Source organism: Helianthus annuus, chromosome 7, assembly GCF_002127325.2.
Source record: "Helianthus annuus cultivar XRQ/B chromosome 7, HanXRQr2.0-SUNRISE, whole genome shotgun sequence".
Lineage (NCBI taxonomy): Eukaryota > Viridiplantae > Streptophyta > Magnoliopsida > Asterales > Asteraceae > Helianthus > Helianthus annuus.
In genome coordinates, this window is record NC_035439.2 from 141,621,210 (window position 1) to 141,637,607 (window position 16,398).

General features: G+C 38.6%; 2 protein-coding genes across 2 annotated transcripts; one reads left to right on the forward strand and one right to left on the reverse strand.

Moving 5' to 3' along the window:
* Positions 1–4,886: 4,886 nt before the first annotated feature.
* On the forward strand, positions 4,887–9,440 carry LOC110868871 (protein DA1-related 2). The gene is made up of 12 exons (XM_022118138.2): positions 4,887–5,327; positions 5,589–5,731; positions 5,949–6,036; positions 6,118–6,232; positions 6,673–6,793; positions 6,895–6,978; positions 7,520–7,639; positions 7,716–7,928; positions 8,018–8,080; positions 8,153–8,268; positions 8,354–8,412; positions 8,972–9,440. Exons 1-12 carry the CDS (start codon positions 5,288–5,290, stop codon positions 9,286–9,288), a joined length of 1,479 nt encoding a protein of 492 aa, XP_021973830.1. The 5' UTR covers positions 4,887–5,287; the 3' UTR covers positions 9,289–9,440.
* Positions 9,441–9,931: 491 nt separating this feature from the next.
* On the reverse strand, positions 9,932–13,681 carry LOC110868872 (mitochondrial substrate carrier family protein B). Its single transcript, XM_022118139.2, has 7 exons — positions 13,284–13,681; positions 12,117–12,293; positions 11,853–12,002; positions 11,514–11,615; positions 11,365–11,435; positions 11,210–11,277; positions 9,932–10,351 (listed from the first exon to the last, which is right to left on the reverse strand). Exons 1-7 carry the CDS (start codon positions 13,479–13,481, stop codon positions 10,113–10,115), a joined length of 1,005 nt encoding a protein of 334 aa, XP_021973831.1. The 5' UTR covers positions 13,482–13,681; the 3' UTR covers positions 9,932–10,112.
* Between the last annotated feature and the right edge of the window lie 2,717 nt (positions 13,682–16,398).

The window sequence follows — 16,398 nt, forward strand, 5'->3', positions numbered from 1 at the left end:
CTCGTTGGTTTTTTGACGAATTAACCTACCGGGGTACGGAACTCGAGGAGCCTTGGTAGGCTCTGTTGATGGGTGAGGGTCCTTCTCCTGCAGATGTGTTGGCGTTGATTCTTCCGCGGCTGGAGGTACTTCTGCAGGCCCTACGGTCCGGTTTCGTAGCGTGATGAGGTGAACTTGTGCCTTCGAGTTGGTTTCGGTATTGCTGGGTAATGCGCCTTGTGGTCTTTCGGAAAAATTTTGAGCTAGTTGACTTATTTGTTTTTCTATGTTTTGAATGCTAGCTTGTTGATTCCTAAAGTTTGATTCTAATTGTAGGAATCTTTCCGAATTTTTCTTGTCAGTGTCAGAGACGAGGCGAGATATAGTATCTTCGAGCCTTTCTCTTCCACTTTGTTGTTGAGTGAAATTTTGTGACTCATTTCGTGATTGCTGAAAGTTTGTTCGTTGTGGTTGTTGGTTACTACTATTGCCGGGCTCCCTCCAACCAAGGTTTGGGTGGTTTCGCCATCCTTGGTTGTAGGTCCCCGTTGGAGGACCCGACGGCCTAGGTCTATTATCAATGTAGTTTACCATTTCTTGTTGATCGTCCGTTTCTTTCATGCAACTCCAATTTTCATGTGACCCACCACACCCCTCACAAGCCATGACCGAGACTGTTTTTGTCATTTCTAATTTTTTTATTTTCGAAGAAAGGGCCTCGATTTGGGCTTGTAAAGAGGTGCTTTCGTCTACCTTATGGGCGCCCGGGGCGATAGTTTTATTTCCCCGGGGAGTGTGCCATTGAAAATTGGTTTGAGCAATTTCCTCAATTTGATTATATATTTCGTGTGGGCGTCGATTACCTAAAAGTCCCCCGGAGCTAGAATCAAGTGTCTGCCTAGTATGTGGCAACAACCCATTGTAGAAAGTGGATACTTGTTGCCATATTGCGAGGCCGTGATGGGGACACTTGCGTAATAGCTCCTTGAACCTTTCCCAAGTTTCATATAAGGATTCCCCGTCCTCTTGTGAGTATGTGTTAATTTCAGCCATTAATTTAGCAGTTTTAGAAGGAGGGAAATACTTATATAGAAATTTTTGGGCTAGTTCATCCCAGGTGTTTACCGATCCAGCTGGGAGGGTGTTGAGCCAAGCTTTCGCTCGGTCTTTTAGTGAGAATGGAAACATACGAAGGCGGATGGCGTCGTTTGATGCTCCATTGATCCGAAATGTATCACATATTTCTAAGAAATTAGTTATATGTAGATGGGGATCCTCGTCCGCGAGCCCGTGAAAGGTTGCGGAGTTTTGGAGCATTTGTATCAAGTGCGGTCGAAGTTCGAAGTTATTGGCTTCGACATTCGGGGCATTGATAGCGGCGCCGAGATTACCTACGGTGGGCCGTAAGTAATCCATGAGGGTACGTTGGTCCGCCATTGGGGGTGGTTCACCCGAAACCTTCTCTTGGTGTTTGGCTTTTAACCTTTTTCTGAGAAAGCGTTCGGGTTCTTCTAATGGTTCCTTTATGTCTTTATTGGAACTGGAGCTCATACACTACGCGAGGTTGGCGTCGGGTTCCAAGTCCTGCAATAAAAACATAAAAGAATGTTGGTCAGAAGGTTCACCACGGCCCCGTGTCGAGCGAACACGGCCCCGTGGTCGGAGTTACAGTGGTTGTTTTTCAGATCCCAGTTACTGGAAGTTGGACACGGCCCCGTGTTGCACCGACACGGCCCCGTGGTCAGCCTTCTGTTAACTTGAAAAACAAAAACTGCCAGTAACGTTGCTGAGCACGGCCCGTGTCCGACCAGGCACGGCCCCGTGCTGAGCTCTGCAGAAGCTGAAAAATCTAAAAAAAATCCTAAAAAATTAAAGAAAAATAAAAAGATGATTAGGCCGTTGATTCCTAACTTTCTTAAAATCCTTGTGTCCCCGGCAACGGCGCCAAAAACTTGATGCGTGTGTAGTGTAATATATTTTTAGATGTTTATTTAAGCCCTTTTTACACTTTTAGCCAAGTTTTAAATTTATAAAACACGATATTCACTAACACTAAACACACATATGGGCAAGTGCACCCATCGTGGACGTAGTATAGTGTTGGTAAGATACCGAGGTCGTCCAAGGACACAAGAGCTTTTAATACCGGTTTATCCTCAACGTCTAATCAAATCAAAAAGTTAGAAAAATGTTTTAAACTAAGAAAAATAAAAACTAACTAAATGCTGAAAAATAAAATAAAATAAAAACAGATAGACAAGATGAATCACTTGGATCCGACACGTGTATTAGTATAACCTTTGATTATTTTCGCACTTTTGCACTTGTTTAAGAGATTATCTTAGTTATTGTAGTAGGCCCCTCTTTTGAAGGCGACGTTACCCTCAACCCAGTAGTTTGAGTCAGCAAGGATACAATCCTAAAGGGTCGGATTATTGGAAGATAATGAATTAAGTTATTAATGCAAATTATGGTAGGCCCCGCTTTTGGCGGTGACGTTACCCTCGGCTAAGTAGTCTGAGTCAGCAGGGATACAGTCCTAAATAGCCGGGTTATAGTATTAATAGTAGTTAGCTTATGAGGGGGTCAAAGAGTTTGGATCCCCGCCATCCAATACCTATGGGCATTGAAGGAGATCCTACTAAATTTGACCCAGGTCCCAAGCAGGACCTCTAAACGCTGAACAAGGGCAAGACCCTTACCAAACCGTTCCCTTAACCCCCGACCAGGTAGCCAACATACCTCCATATAGACCGTGGAGATATGAATGGTGAAAATCTTTTATTTTATATAGACAGTAAAATAACGCCAAGACACCACGGACAAACGATAAGGAAAGATCACCTTCAACATAAGTAACTAGTTATTAAAGTCATTAATACAAAACCAAATAAAAAGTGCAAAAGATTAAAAATAAAAAGTATTATACTAAACACTTGTCTTCACCAAGTGATGTAAGAGACTTAGGCAAACATGGCCTTGATTGTCAAGAACTCTTACGATCAATCTTGGATCCCGAGACGACTCACACACTCTATGATGGACAATGGATGATGGTGGTGGATGATGGTGTTATGGTGGTGATGGGTGGTGGATGAAGTGTGAGAGAGGTGGTGTGCCAAGGGATGAGAGAGAATGAAACCAAGCTCCTCTATTTATAGGCTGAACAGAACGCTGGACACGGCCCCGTGTCCGCTGGACACGGCCCCGTGCCCGTCTGACATTCTCTCTCTTCATTAATTGTAATTGCGAATTACAATTAATGCGCCTGCTGTACTTTCAACACGCCCCCGTGCCCGCTGGGCACGGCCCCGTGGTGAGCAATGGAAGCTTCTACTGGTTTGTCTTTTCTGCTGCTTCCTGGGCACGCCCCCGTGTTCGCTGGACACGGGGCGTGTTCAGACTCTGTTCTCTTCTCTTTGTCTTGGGAGGTGCCGTTGAGGGTCCGGGCAGTTTACTTTTGTTCCTTTTCTTGTATTTATGGTAGAATTAGTGGTCTTTTTGCTTCTTTTGTGATTTTGAGCTCATTTCATCCTGAAAATACAAAAGGAAGACAAAAACACTCTTTTTCCAACATTAGTACTTAAAAAGGGTTAGTTTTATGCCTTAATTGATGTGTTTTATATGTTGCATTTTACACACATCAGTCGCCGATCCTACTTCCATGCCGCACCCCCAACGTCGCGTCGTCTCCGTCGGTATTCCGACGTCCAGGACGGAGCAAAACAGTGGGTCCCCTTTCTTTTGTTTGTTTGATCCTTAAATAAAAAAAAATTAATTTACCATTTTCTTCTTCATTTTTGACCGCCATTGATGAAGCTTGTTTAGGAGAGGATCTGATGAAATTTTGGAGAAGATGAGTGAGAGGAAGAGAGAAGATGCCTTCTCTTCAGTTTTGCTTCTTTTAAGAAAGAGACAAACAAAAAGTCAAATTTGGTTAAATTTCACTTGAGGTCCGATCGAATTAAATATTCGTAGTTCACCAGTTTCAAGAGAAATTAGCCAGCTTATTTCTTGGGTGTAGTTTTGGACTTTTAGATTAGATTAAAAAAAAAATGATTCTCATTTAAAAGGTGAAAGTTAAAAGGCATTTAAAAAAAATCTAGTTGTTAAGTCTACGTAATTCTCAAAACGAACCCGCCGACGACATAGAGGACGAAAACTAGTAGCTTATTTTAATATATTAGGATTTTTTTAAGTTTATTTTTTAAGTTTATTTTTTTAAGTTTATGTAATGTGTTTTTAATATTAATGAAAATATTTTGTTAGTTTATTTGTTAAATGTTAAAAAAAAGTAGAAAATTAAAAAAATATAAAATATAAAAGTGGTGGAGGACTATGACTAGGACCATCCTTCCATGCCCTCTAGTTTTGGAGGATGGACCATCCTTGGGAGGACTATGACGTGGCGCCTACGTGGCGGATCATCCTCCAAGGATGGTCCATCACCATACCCACTAGCCTTAGCGTTACTACAACCCCAAGCAAGCATGTGCGGATTTTGATACCAATGGCATCAAACATTAAATTAAAAAAACACGAATCAAACATTGAGTTAAAAAACATGAAACACCATCTTTTACCAATGCTCAAAGTCAAAAACCATATTTATTCTTCCTAAATCTAGAACCAAAAATATTCGTCAAACGTTTTTAGCATGAGACTTAATGAACCGTTGACATCAAAAGCAAAAAAAAAAAAAAAAAAAAAAAAAAAAAAAGTAAAAGTAGGGGCATATTATGTACATCACTCCAACTCCAAGGACCATTCTGCATTTAGCAATTCTCCTTTACCGGCAAAATTGCCTTTTAACAACTATTTAAAACTTTTAATTCTCAGAGATCACACAGACAGCAACCATTTTCTTTTCTTCAAGATGCCAATCTTCAACCTCAATTCTCAACATATATATATACATATATATATACATATGCATGTAAAGAGATGACATATAATATAAGGTTAAATGGTGTATGTGTTTTATGGGTGACTGATAACCGTTAACTTTTCTTGAAATCAAGATTCTCTGGTCATCTTTCTTGCTCCGATCTATCTATCTATCCCACTTTCTCTTATTTGTTTTATGAAGCGAAGAATCTCGGTGGACGAAAACAATCGCTTTCCTTTCCCCATCAGAGATTCCCATTTCTTTCTTTACTTTCTTAAAAACACAACCTTTATCAAGCAATGATGCCATTGTTCTTCTGCAGCCTACCTCTCTCGTTGTCCTTTTCGTCTATCGCCTTTACTTTTTCGCATTGTTCAGGTTCCGGTTGTGATCTATACATAAGTCCTTAACCTAGTGATTATGTCTTCTTCAGGGAACCCATCTCAGCCTGGTATTTATGGTATCGAAAGAACAAAAGTTGTTCCTTATTTGTTTCCTGTTGAGCTTTATTCATTACGCCCGACAACTGTTTGATGATATGCCTGAATGAATCTTGAATGTTAAATTTCCTAAAAAGAACCTCTTTTTTTACAGTTTGTGTTTGACAAGCTTCTGTTTCTTGTTGGGTTTTGTTCGTTCCGGAATATTATGTGAAAATGTGTATAAAGTTTGAATCTTGTTCCCATTTTTCACATGTGAAGTGTTTATTGGATTTGTGCAGAGAGGAGACCTTGGTTTATGAGATGGTTGAGTAAGCTTTTCCGAGGTGGTTCTAATACTCGCGAGGTGGTTGGTGGTGCACATCGCCCTCCTCAGTTTAACGGAGACGAAAGCATGGTTTTGCGTGCGCCTGTTAGATCGTTGGTAACTACTATCCTGCTTTTTTTGATGTGGGATTATTTTGTATGCTTGTTTAGTTATTTGTGACAAAAAGTTGAAAAAAAAGTATGTTTTGTTTCATAGTGATAAAAGGCAGAAACTTTTCTTGATCTAAAACCCCACCTCTATCACCCAAATTTCTTTCTTGATTACTTTTCTTAACTACTTCGCGTATGTGTTAAACGCTTTCAAACTTTATCAGGACAATCGCTCAAGAACCGATAAAGAGAAGGAAGAATTGGATCGAGCAATCGCACTTTCGTTATCTGAAGGCTTGAAGAAACCAAATGGTAAGTTATTAATTTTGTAACCACTTTTTGTATATTGTTTATCGAATGTAAATAAACGTTTGTGTGTTTACATTTATTCAGGATACGGGTGGCGACCTAATAATAACGAAGAAGATCTTGCGAAAGCAGTTCAGGACGACCGTCATTCTTCGTATCCTCCTTTTGTTCCTAGAGAATATCAACCAATGGGATATAGGTAGTTAAAATACTCCTAAATCAATATGCATTTTCATTTAGGGGTGCAAACGAGCCGAGCCGAGCCGAGCCTGAGCTCGACCAGGCTCGAGCTCGAGTTCGATTAACTTATGAGAGCTCGGGCTTGGACTCGTTTACTCAATAAACTTAGTTTTAGGTTCGAGGTCGGCTTGTAAGCAAGTTAAAATAAGCTCGGCTCGACTCGGCTCATTTACACTAAGGCTCGACGAGCCTAACGAGCTTCACATGCGAGGCTCGAGCTCAGGCTCGATAAACAAACGAGCTTTATTTTAAGCTCAAGCTCAGCTCGGGCTCGATAAGGCTCGGCTAGTTTCGAGCTTTTTCTCGAGCCGATCTCGAGTAGCTCGCGAGCCGCTCGGCTCGTTTGCACCCCTAATTTTCAACTCAAAATGGCTACCTAATTCTTATAATAATTTGCAGGGTATGTGGTGGCTGCAACCGCGACATCGGTTATGGAAACTACTTAGGATGCATGGGGGCCTTTTTTCACCCGGAATGTTTCTGTTGCCGCGCTTGTCGTTACCCGATCACAGAACAAGAGGTAGTTTTGTTAGTTATTTGATTCGTAATTTAGTTTTTGCAATTCGAACAACGGCGTTGGATGTTTACTTATTAATGTTCTTTTTTTCGTGTCGATTCAAGTTCTCTTTATCAGGGAAAGATGCATACCATAAGACTTGTTTCAAAGAGCTAACACATCCCAAGTGTGAAGTCTGCTTTCAATTTGTAATGATTTTCGAAACCCCTAATTAACTTTCGGTTACGTTCGACAGGGCTCAAACTATCTACACACCAAGTGTGTAGATAGCCAACCCAAAAAGGTATTTTTTATCCTATGTGCATACTCTGCAGTGCCGAGTTGTGGCCAAAGCGCGACGTTTTGGTCCGATCAACCAGAAAAAGACTGACGGGTGTCTGACGGGTCTGTTGACCGGACCAAAATGCCGAGCTTTGGCCGCATTTTGGTCCTGTCAACCAGACCGGGTGTCAGTCTTTAGTCTTTTGTCTGGTTGACAGGACCAAAACGCGGCCAAAGCTCGGCATTTTGGTCCGGTCAACAGACCCGTTAGACACCGTCAGTCTTTGTCTGGTTGACCGGACCAAAACGCCGCGCTTAGGCCACAGCTCGACACTGCAGGGTGTGCATATAAGACAAAAAACACCTTTTTGGTGTGCCAATAGACATATGGGTGTGCAAATAGGTACACCCTTCGACAGTCATACATGGTTATAAAATGCTAACTTGTGAATCTAACTTTTCATAAAGATTCCCACGAATGGAGCGGGGTTGATTGAGTATCGATGCCATCCGTTCTGGTCGCAGAAATATTGTCCCGTACACGAGCATGATAACACAGCGCGTTGTTGTAGTTGTGAAAGATTAGAGGTATCGTTGATTCGTTTCTACACTCTTTCATGTCTCATCAATCCGATTATCGAATGTTTTGACGTGTTTGTTAAAGTCTGTGAATGCAAGATACATATCGTTGGGCGATGGAAGGAGCTTATGTATGGAGTGTATGGAATCCGCAATAATGGATACCGGTGATTGCCAACCGCTTTACCATAGTATCCGAGACTACTACGAAGGAATGAACATGAGACTCGATCAACAAATTCCCATGTTACTTGTTGAACGACAAGCCCTTAATGAAGCGATTGTCGGGGAGAAACATGTATGACAAACTAACAGAACATTTCTTTGTCCGGTTATCGCTTTACTCATGGGTTCAAGTTTCCTGACCGTGAACGGTTTCTTTTACAGGGCTTCCATCACATGCCTGAGACACGGGGTCTTTGCCTTTCGGAGGAGCAGACCGTTACAAGTGTAAGTTTGATCTTTCTTCACTTTGGTGCATTTGAACCGAATGATGATGGCATCTGGTTTTGCGAGTTTCAGATACTAAAAAGACCGAAAATTGGGGGGCATGGGTTGATAGGAATGAGAACCCAACCTCAGAAATTGACTCGACGATGTGAGGTTACGGCCATTCTTGTTCTTTACGGTCTGCCGAGGTAAACGTTGCACTTCTTTCTGTTTTCCTTGAATCTTGGAGACCGGTTTCTGAAACAAATGTTATGTAATCAAAACGTGTTACAGGTTACTAACCGGTGCCATTCTTGCTCACGAGCTAATGCATGGCTGGTTACGTCTTAAAGGTAACTAGAATACATCTGTTGCTACGCAGTGAAATATTGGATATCGGTCAAAGACCGATATTTGAGATATAGGTGGGATATCGGTAATTTTAATATCATGCAGAATATATATGTATATATAGCAATTTAACACTAACTATTCAGTAATATATGGGTTATATCAGTTAAATATTAAATATCGGTGATATATTGGTTATATCGGTCAAATATTGATCAATATCGCCAATAGTATTCTGACCGATATTTTACATGGGGACCGATAACCGATATATCACCCATGTTAACTACATAGATATGTTCAGGGGCGTAGCATTTAAGGGGCCGGGAGGGGCGTCCGACCCCCCGAATTTTTCGCTCAGTAGTGTTGTACATGTAGTTTTCGTATAGAAATTTTTGGGTATATACGTTTTCGACCCCCCGGTTCTATAGAAATTTTTGGGTATATACGTTTCCGACCCCCCCGACGAAAACTTCAAGCTTCGCCACTGGATATGTTGTTATGTCAATCGACACTAAACAAAAACTTGATTATCTTTATGTGCATGGTAATGTTGGACAGGCTATAGAAACCTAAATCCCGAGGTAGAAGAAGGTATATGTCAAGTGCTTTCGTATATGTGGCTAGAATCGGAGATCATGCCCGCATCAACGTCGACCTCATCAGCTCCGTCATCATCTTCATCTTCTTCATTTTCAAAGAAAGGTGGAAGATCAAGAACCGAGAATAAACTGGGTGAATTTTTCATGCATCAGATAGCTCATGATGCTTCACCGGCATATGGAGGAGGATTTCGGTCTGCTAACGCAGCTGTGAATATGTACGGCCTGCGCCGTACACTTGACCATATTCGCCTAACAGGAAGCTTTCCCCTGTGATTGATCAACACTCGCGTATTTGGAGGTTCACTAAACTCTCCTTCGAGGATTGAGTTGACCATTGAGGAACCCAAGTTTTTGTTCGGGAATACAGGAAGGGTATACGACAGTTACAGTGACATTGACGATGACAAACAAGTCTTTTATCTTTTAATAAAGATTTAATTGCTCGGATGGTCCCTGTGGTTTCACGTTTTTTCACGTTTAGTCCCCACCTTTTGAAAATAGCATGTATGCTCCCTATGGTTTGTCATTTTGTTACTCGGATAGTCCCCCAACATTTACTCTGGGGATTATCCGAGTAACAAAATGACAAACCATAGGGAGCATACATGCTATTTTCAAACTAACTGACATTTACTCAGGGACTATCCGAGTAACAAAATGATAAACCATAGGGAGCATACCTGCTATTTTCAAAAGGTGGGGACTAAACGTAAAAAAACTTGAAACCACAGGGACCATCCGAGCAATTAACTCTTTAATAAATTTCAAAGTGATTTCTTTCTGTGATTGGTATTGAGGTATTGTATTTGGAGATTAACAAGCTTCTTCATGAAAGTGACAAAATATAAACCATATCTGAGCTTTTTCCACTTGTTCTTTCACGTAGGGCGCAAAAACCCAAATCGAACAAACGAAATTTAAACTTGAGGCCGTTACAAATTCATCAAATAAAACCGAACACATGTATACTGAAAATAAGCGGTTAATGGGTTGTTTCCCGTTTAATGTTTCCCTTTAAATCTGTACAAGGGAAATGATGTTTTTACAGACGCGAAACGTTTTGATAATGATGATGACAATGGCTAATTGGCTACTAATTAGCATGCCTCTATACCCGATAAAACTTGTTTAAGTTTCTCATAGGTCATAAACACGATGCCAATGCTCGGTACTACCTTGTAATACTCAGGCAAAATGCCTCTGTATAAACCGCGTACGCCTTCCGCCCGTAGTATGTGCCCAAACGTACCGAAAACTCCAGTTTTATAAACCGGGGCCCGGCCGCCTGCACCTTCCAATTGCATCCGTCGCCTCACAAGATCCAAAGGGAAGGATACTGCAACAAAGGGTACTTGTCAAATACCATATTTACCCTTCAATAAAGACAACATCATCGATATCTTTGCAACGAAAAAGTGGATACATGGTGGGTCATGGAGCTAAATTTACGTAATTTTCCGCTTTCAATTTGGAGCCACAGTGAGAAGCATACCTCAGACAAAAGAGGGACACCTCTCACAATGTTTTTGACTCCTTAAACAAAGTTGGTTAGCCTGTAGTCAACCTACAATAACCAACTCACAGTTTTGAAGAGCCGTGTTAGATGTAAGACGAAGTTATCCAAACAAGATCTGATGCTGAAATACTTACAATATAGATTAATGATAAATACGTAACACAAAACTGTTAAATTGCTTCCTAATGAAAACATAAGTCAAGAAGCCTGGCTCAATGCCTCTAAAGGACAGATTATTCAAGTAATCAAACGCCAACGTTTTCAAAAATATTCTATTTAGAGTAAAGTACACGGATTGTCCCCGTGGCTGACCAAAATTCTGGAAATGGTCCCTATCTTTCCATAACTACACGAATGGTCCCTATGGTTTGCATTTTGTAACTCATTTAGTCCCCAACTTTTGCCAAAAGTATATGGATGGTCCCTGTCTTTTGCACTATTTAACGCATTTAGTCCATAACATGGACCTGCTGAAACCTTTAGATTTGTTAGCTGGGGACTAAATGTGTTACAAAGTGCAAACCACAGGGACCATCCGTGTACTTCTGAAAAGCTAGGGACCAAATCCAAAATTTTGGTTAACCACAAGGACCATCCATGTACTTTACTCTTCTGTTTATTGAATACATATTCGGAATACAAGCTGAATGTGTGCTATACGGAATTTCAATCGCTAACCTGTTGATGAAGCAATGCCTGAAAGACTACCACAAGCCAGGCTCACCATGACAGTAGAATCGTCCGGTCTGTCACCAACAAGTAATATCAGAGTTAGAATGTTAAAAGTTAGAACATCGTATGCATAAATGAAAAAAGAGAAGACAGCTAGCTACCTCTGCAATTGCCAGTAAGATCTCACAGTATCATAAACTGAAAAGCTAATTGCTAGGTTGGGACCAACACCCTGTGAAATCATGTCATCAGTATAAATAAAGGCATACGCCAAAAAAAAATAATATAAAACATTAGTTATAGAACAGACCAATAAACAAGCACCGAGTCCTTTATAGAGTCCAAAGACGCCCTCTTCCTTGCTGATAGTACGTAAAGCATGCCATATACCTCTATAGTAATTTACATTTCTCTGCAACACCAAACGTGAATGAACATTTTCGTAGTTAAAGGACAGCGCCTGCAACTTCGTTAAAACTTAAAGGACGTAAAAGGCAATTTAGTCTTTTTTTATAGAAAGAACAGAAAGTCAAATCATTTATATTAATTTTGACCGGCTACCTCATCAAACGTGAATGAGCATTTTTATAAAAGAATCAAATAGTGCTAGATCACAAATATGCAAATGAAAGCATGGCAGAATTCTTACTTGTGCAGAAAGGCGTGTTCTAACAAGATCCAAAGGATATGTTGCAGAAGCGGCGGTTATGCCAGCTAAGCCACCACCCGCAAGTCGTACAAACACATCTGAACCAAAATTTGTCTCATGGCCTTCCGCTCCCAACATCAACTGTAGGAACTGCCAGATTGTAATAGAAAAAAAGAAAAGGAATTATCAGTTTGGATGATGGTCAAATTTATAAAGTAAATCTCCTCAAGAATATGAACACTAGCTAAGCACATTTGTACCAACATTCTTATAGCGTTCAAATGAGTAAAAGCTAATGGATGAGTACGGCAGACGATGAACAATTGTTACAAGGTTTCCCTTCCAGAATGCACGAAAACCTTCTTCACTGACAATACGTGAAGCTTCACGCCATATACTAGCCTTTTTTAAAGTAGAAACGTCGGAGTGCATGCCTTGCACCTGCAGAATCAAGAAAATCCCTTGTTAACAAAGGCAAGAAAGATATATCAACAAAAACGAAACAATGCTAACATATTAACTCCATTGCACAACATCATGTATAGCAACATTATATTTTCACTTATATGAGAGAATTACTCTGTTTGCTTAACAGACGAAGTGAAGATCATTAGCAGATGACTTGTTTATTGCTCGATGCCGAAAATAAGATCAAACAAAATAGCTTTACAGATGCTTAAGAACAAAGTATTTAACATCAACTGATGACTGATGACTGAAACAATTCTAAGAAACTTTTGGTTTTCAACTGATTCATCATGTATAGCAACATTATTATATTCAGTTATTCACTTAAATGAGATAATTACTCTGTTTTTTTATTAATAGGCATAATGTAGATAATTAGCAGATTAATAAGGATGCAAACAGAAGGTAACAAACCGACACATGCATGTTTATCGCTCGTTGTCGAAAACAAGATCATACAAAACAGCTTTACGGTTTATAGATGCTTAACAACAAAGGTTTTTACATCAACAGCAACTTATGACTGAAATAGCACCAAGAATTATTTGTTTTTCAACAGATTTTATGATGTATTTCCTATGATGCAGATCCTCATTATTTACAGTTATTCTCCCATACTAATTACTTGCATAAATAACTTACGAAAACAATAGTATCACTTCTTCTGTCCGAAAACCTAACTTCAATAACAACATCTCAGATGCACTAATCACTGTCAGGATTCAATTTCAATAGATTTATAATGTATTCCTCATCATTTACACTGATTCTCACATACTAATACTTGTATAAACAACTTACAAAAATTATAAATACAAAACAACAACAATATTAATATTACTTCTTCCGTTCGAAAACCTAAATTCAGATGCACAAACAATTCATCCGATTGAATATCAACATCAAATTGAAATTGAATATACATATAATTATAAAAACAATATTAGATCAACAAAACAATACCTGAAAGAGAATAGTGAGGCGAGCAAGAGGAGCGGTGCAGGTTTTACTAACGGCACCGGCGACACCACCGGCGATGAGTTGAGAAAGCGCTCCGATCTGCGATCGGTGATGTTGCGACGGCGTCTGGTGGTGACGCGCCACTAGTTTATGCGACGAACCACCGCCTTCTACAACCCTAACCCTAGCTTCCGTCTGCATATCTCTGTTTGTATAATTTTGTGTTTAGATTTTGAAAGTGATAATGTGAGATTGAAAAGATTTGAATATGAGATTGTGAGTGAAGATGATGATGAGAATTTGTTTTATGAATTATGAATTATTATTATTATTATTATATGAAGAGATTTTAGTTTTTGTTTTTTTTTTTTACAAAGAAAAGGAGTTTATGGTTTTCTGCGTATCTAGTTTTGGTATTGGAACTAGACGATACGTGGTTTTGGACGAAGACGACGCTAAACGACGTCGTAGAGCACGGGGAGTTTCAGAGTCAGTTTAGCAATTATTATTTTATTCTGAGTAAACTACAAAATTCGTCCTCAGGTTTGTTCTTTTTTACCACTTTAGTCTAGAACTGAGAATCTGGGCTCTTTGGTTTTAATTTTGTTGTTATTTTCATCCAAAATTGAAATATGGTCAGATTTTTCAGTTAATATTCTATTTTTATTTTTGTCTTTTTTCGTCTATTTTAATGAAGGGTAAGATGGTCTTTTAATGTTTTATTATAACAAATCTAAAAAAATCTGACTATTTTGCGCTTCTTTAAAAGGGCGGGAAAATATTAAAAAAAAACTGGATGTTAACTGAAAATTCTGACTAGATATTGCTTTTGAATAAAAATGACAATAAAATTGAAACCATAAAAAACTCAGATTCAAATGGTTTAAGTTTTGAACGAAAGTGACAAAAGTAACCAAACCTCAGGGACTATTTTAGCAGTTTGCTCTTTTATTTTTGGCGGAAAAAATGGCATACAGTCAGCTTAGCATTATTATTTTATTTTTGGCTTAAAAATGGCATGTGAACTAATAGTTAAATACGTATAATTCTTAGATATAGAAGCATATTTTCTGAATCAATATCACACTAAAAATTGCGAATGAATCCCGCATATGCGTTACTGATTTGATCAAATAGTAAGATATCACTAGTGCTCTAGTGGTGGCCACGGGTATTTAAGTTCCACTTATGGTAGGCCCGGGTGAGTTTTCCCCTCAAGGTCTCAAGTTCGAGTCTTGGTGATAGGTGTTTCTCATTGAGGGGTTTAAATTGGGGATCTATTGTGCGAGGGGCTCTCTGGCGCGGACCCGGTTAAGACAACATATGCTAGACCTCCCGACATTCGTGAATAATTCACACCTTTCAAAAAAAAAAAAAAAGATAGTAAGATAGATGGTTATGTAGTTATTATGTCATGTGTATTACACTTAAAGCAAAACGTACTCATAGTTCTCTTAGTTCGTAACATTAGGTTCTTTTAGTTCGTAATATATTATTGGATGTGAATTGAATACACTTCTATAAAAGTCATAGTTAAATTAAATTTATATATAATAAATAAATAACTGGTTGTGATACATGTCATAATTATGTAAATCCAAGTTTCTTATCTCCGCTTCTTTTTTGTTTTTCAATATTTCGTATTCTATTTCTTAATTTAAAAACTTATTTAAAAAAACTGTAATATAATAAATCTTTATTACTAAGTATTAAATAATTTTTTAATCAATTTGTGTCAATAAACTAGAAGTAATCTGGTACTTAAATATATACAAGTGTTATGTGAAATTTATTTATGTTTCAAATTTGTTTGTCTAAATTTATATTAGAAAACTTAGATATTCTCTAATGAAAACAATACAACTGATAACCAAGTGAAAAATCAGATATGGCATGAACAATAATCCAAGAGCAAGAATTTGTTTAGTTCTGGATAGTGATTATTAAAAATACATAAATGCCAAAAGAAAAAATCACATAACGCTTTTTGAAATAAACAAACATTAAAAATTTTAGGACCAGGATAATTGAAGAATATTCCTAGGCCACATTTGGAGATATTCTTTGCCTTCTGACTCTACAAGTGACGTAATTTTGAGACGTTAGGAACCACTAGATTTAAATTGTTTTTATTATATATTGCTTTAATTACATGAACCGTATTGCACGTTATATCTAGCCATGCCTAGGATTTGGAACCGGTCCATCCCGGTTATACCCGACTCGACTCAAACTGATCAAAACCCGAATCTGGAATTGAAATAAAAAAACGATCAATTTTCTTCAAAACCTGTTTCCATGCCTAAATTAGTTATTGCAATACCCGGTTTGTGACCCTCTTGAGTTTTGATCATACCCGGAACTTATTCCATACTCAGAACCGGTTTTGAAAAAAATTAAAAAAAAACTTGATTTAGATAGAGACCTCCAACTCTCCGAAAAATGAAATTGAGCTCAATTATTAGGCTACTCTGCTTAGTTATTTGTAACTAGCCATATTTCTTGGGCTTGGGCTGCTAAGTAGGCTTTATATATCCATTTAATTCATCAATAATAAGGAGCGCAAAAAAATATATCCGGGTTATGGATCGGACCCGACTGTACCTATAAATTGGTTCCTACCCTATCCGTAGGTTTGAGATGAGGAGGTATTTAAAAAAGGAAACTTAAAAAAGGAAAAATAAAAAAGCCACGTAAGCAAACTTAAAAAAAAGAGTTAAATGTCATTTTATTCCCTGTGGTTTGGACTATTTTGCTAGTTCAGTTCAAATGTTTTATTTTTCACATGTGGGTCCAAAAAGGTTTCACCGTTACCGTTTTAGTCCACTGAGTTACCTTCATCCATTTTTTTTGTTAACGAGAAGGGCAATTCGGTCATTTTATATGCAATTCTGTTAACTAGAAGGGCAATTCGGTCATTTTATATGCAATTCTGTTAACTAGAAGGGCAATTCGGCCATATAAAATAACCGAATCGCCCTTCTCGCTAACAAAAAAATTGGATGAAGTTAACTCAGTGGACTAAAATGGCAACGGTGAAACCTTTTTGGACCTACAGGTGAAAAATGAAACATTTGGGCTAAACTGACAAAATAGCCTAAACCATAGAAACTAAAAT

Excerpts from the sequence above, each read along its gene's own strand:
- LOC110868871 (XM_022118138.2), top strand. The coding sequence starts at position 5,288 with ATGTCTTCTTCAGGGAACCCATCTCAGCCTGGTATTTATG. Across the intron at positions 5,328-5,588 it reads ATCTCAGCCTGGTATTTATG|AGAGGAGACCTTGGTTTATG; the intron begins GTATCGAAAGAA and ends GGATTTGTGCAG. Across the intron at positions 6,037-6,117 it reads AGGCTTGAAGAAACCAAATG|GATACGGGTGGCGACCTAAT; the intron begins GTAAGTTATTAA and ends ACATTTATTCAG.
- LOC110868872 (XM_022118139.2), bottom strand. The coding sequence starts at position 13,481 with ATGCAGACGGAAGCTAGGGTTAGGGTTGTAGAAGGCGGTGGTTCGTCG. Across the intron at positions 11,278-11,364 it reads TCTTACTGGCAATTGCAGAG|ACCGGACGATTCTACTGTCA; the intron begins GTAGCTAGCTGT and ends TGTTGGTGACAG. Across the intron at positions 10,352-11,209 it reads AGGCATTGCTTCATCAACAG|TATCCTTCCCTTTGGATCTT; the intron begins GTTAGCGATTGA and ends CCTTTGTTGCAG.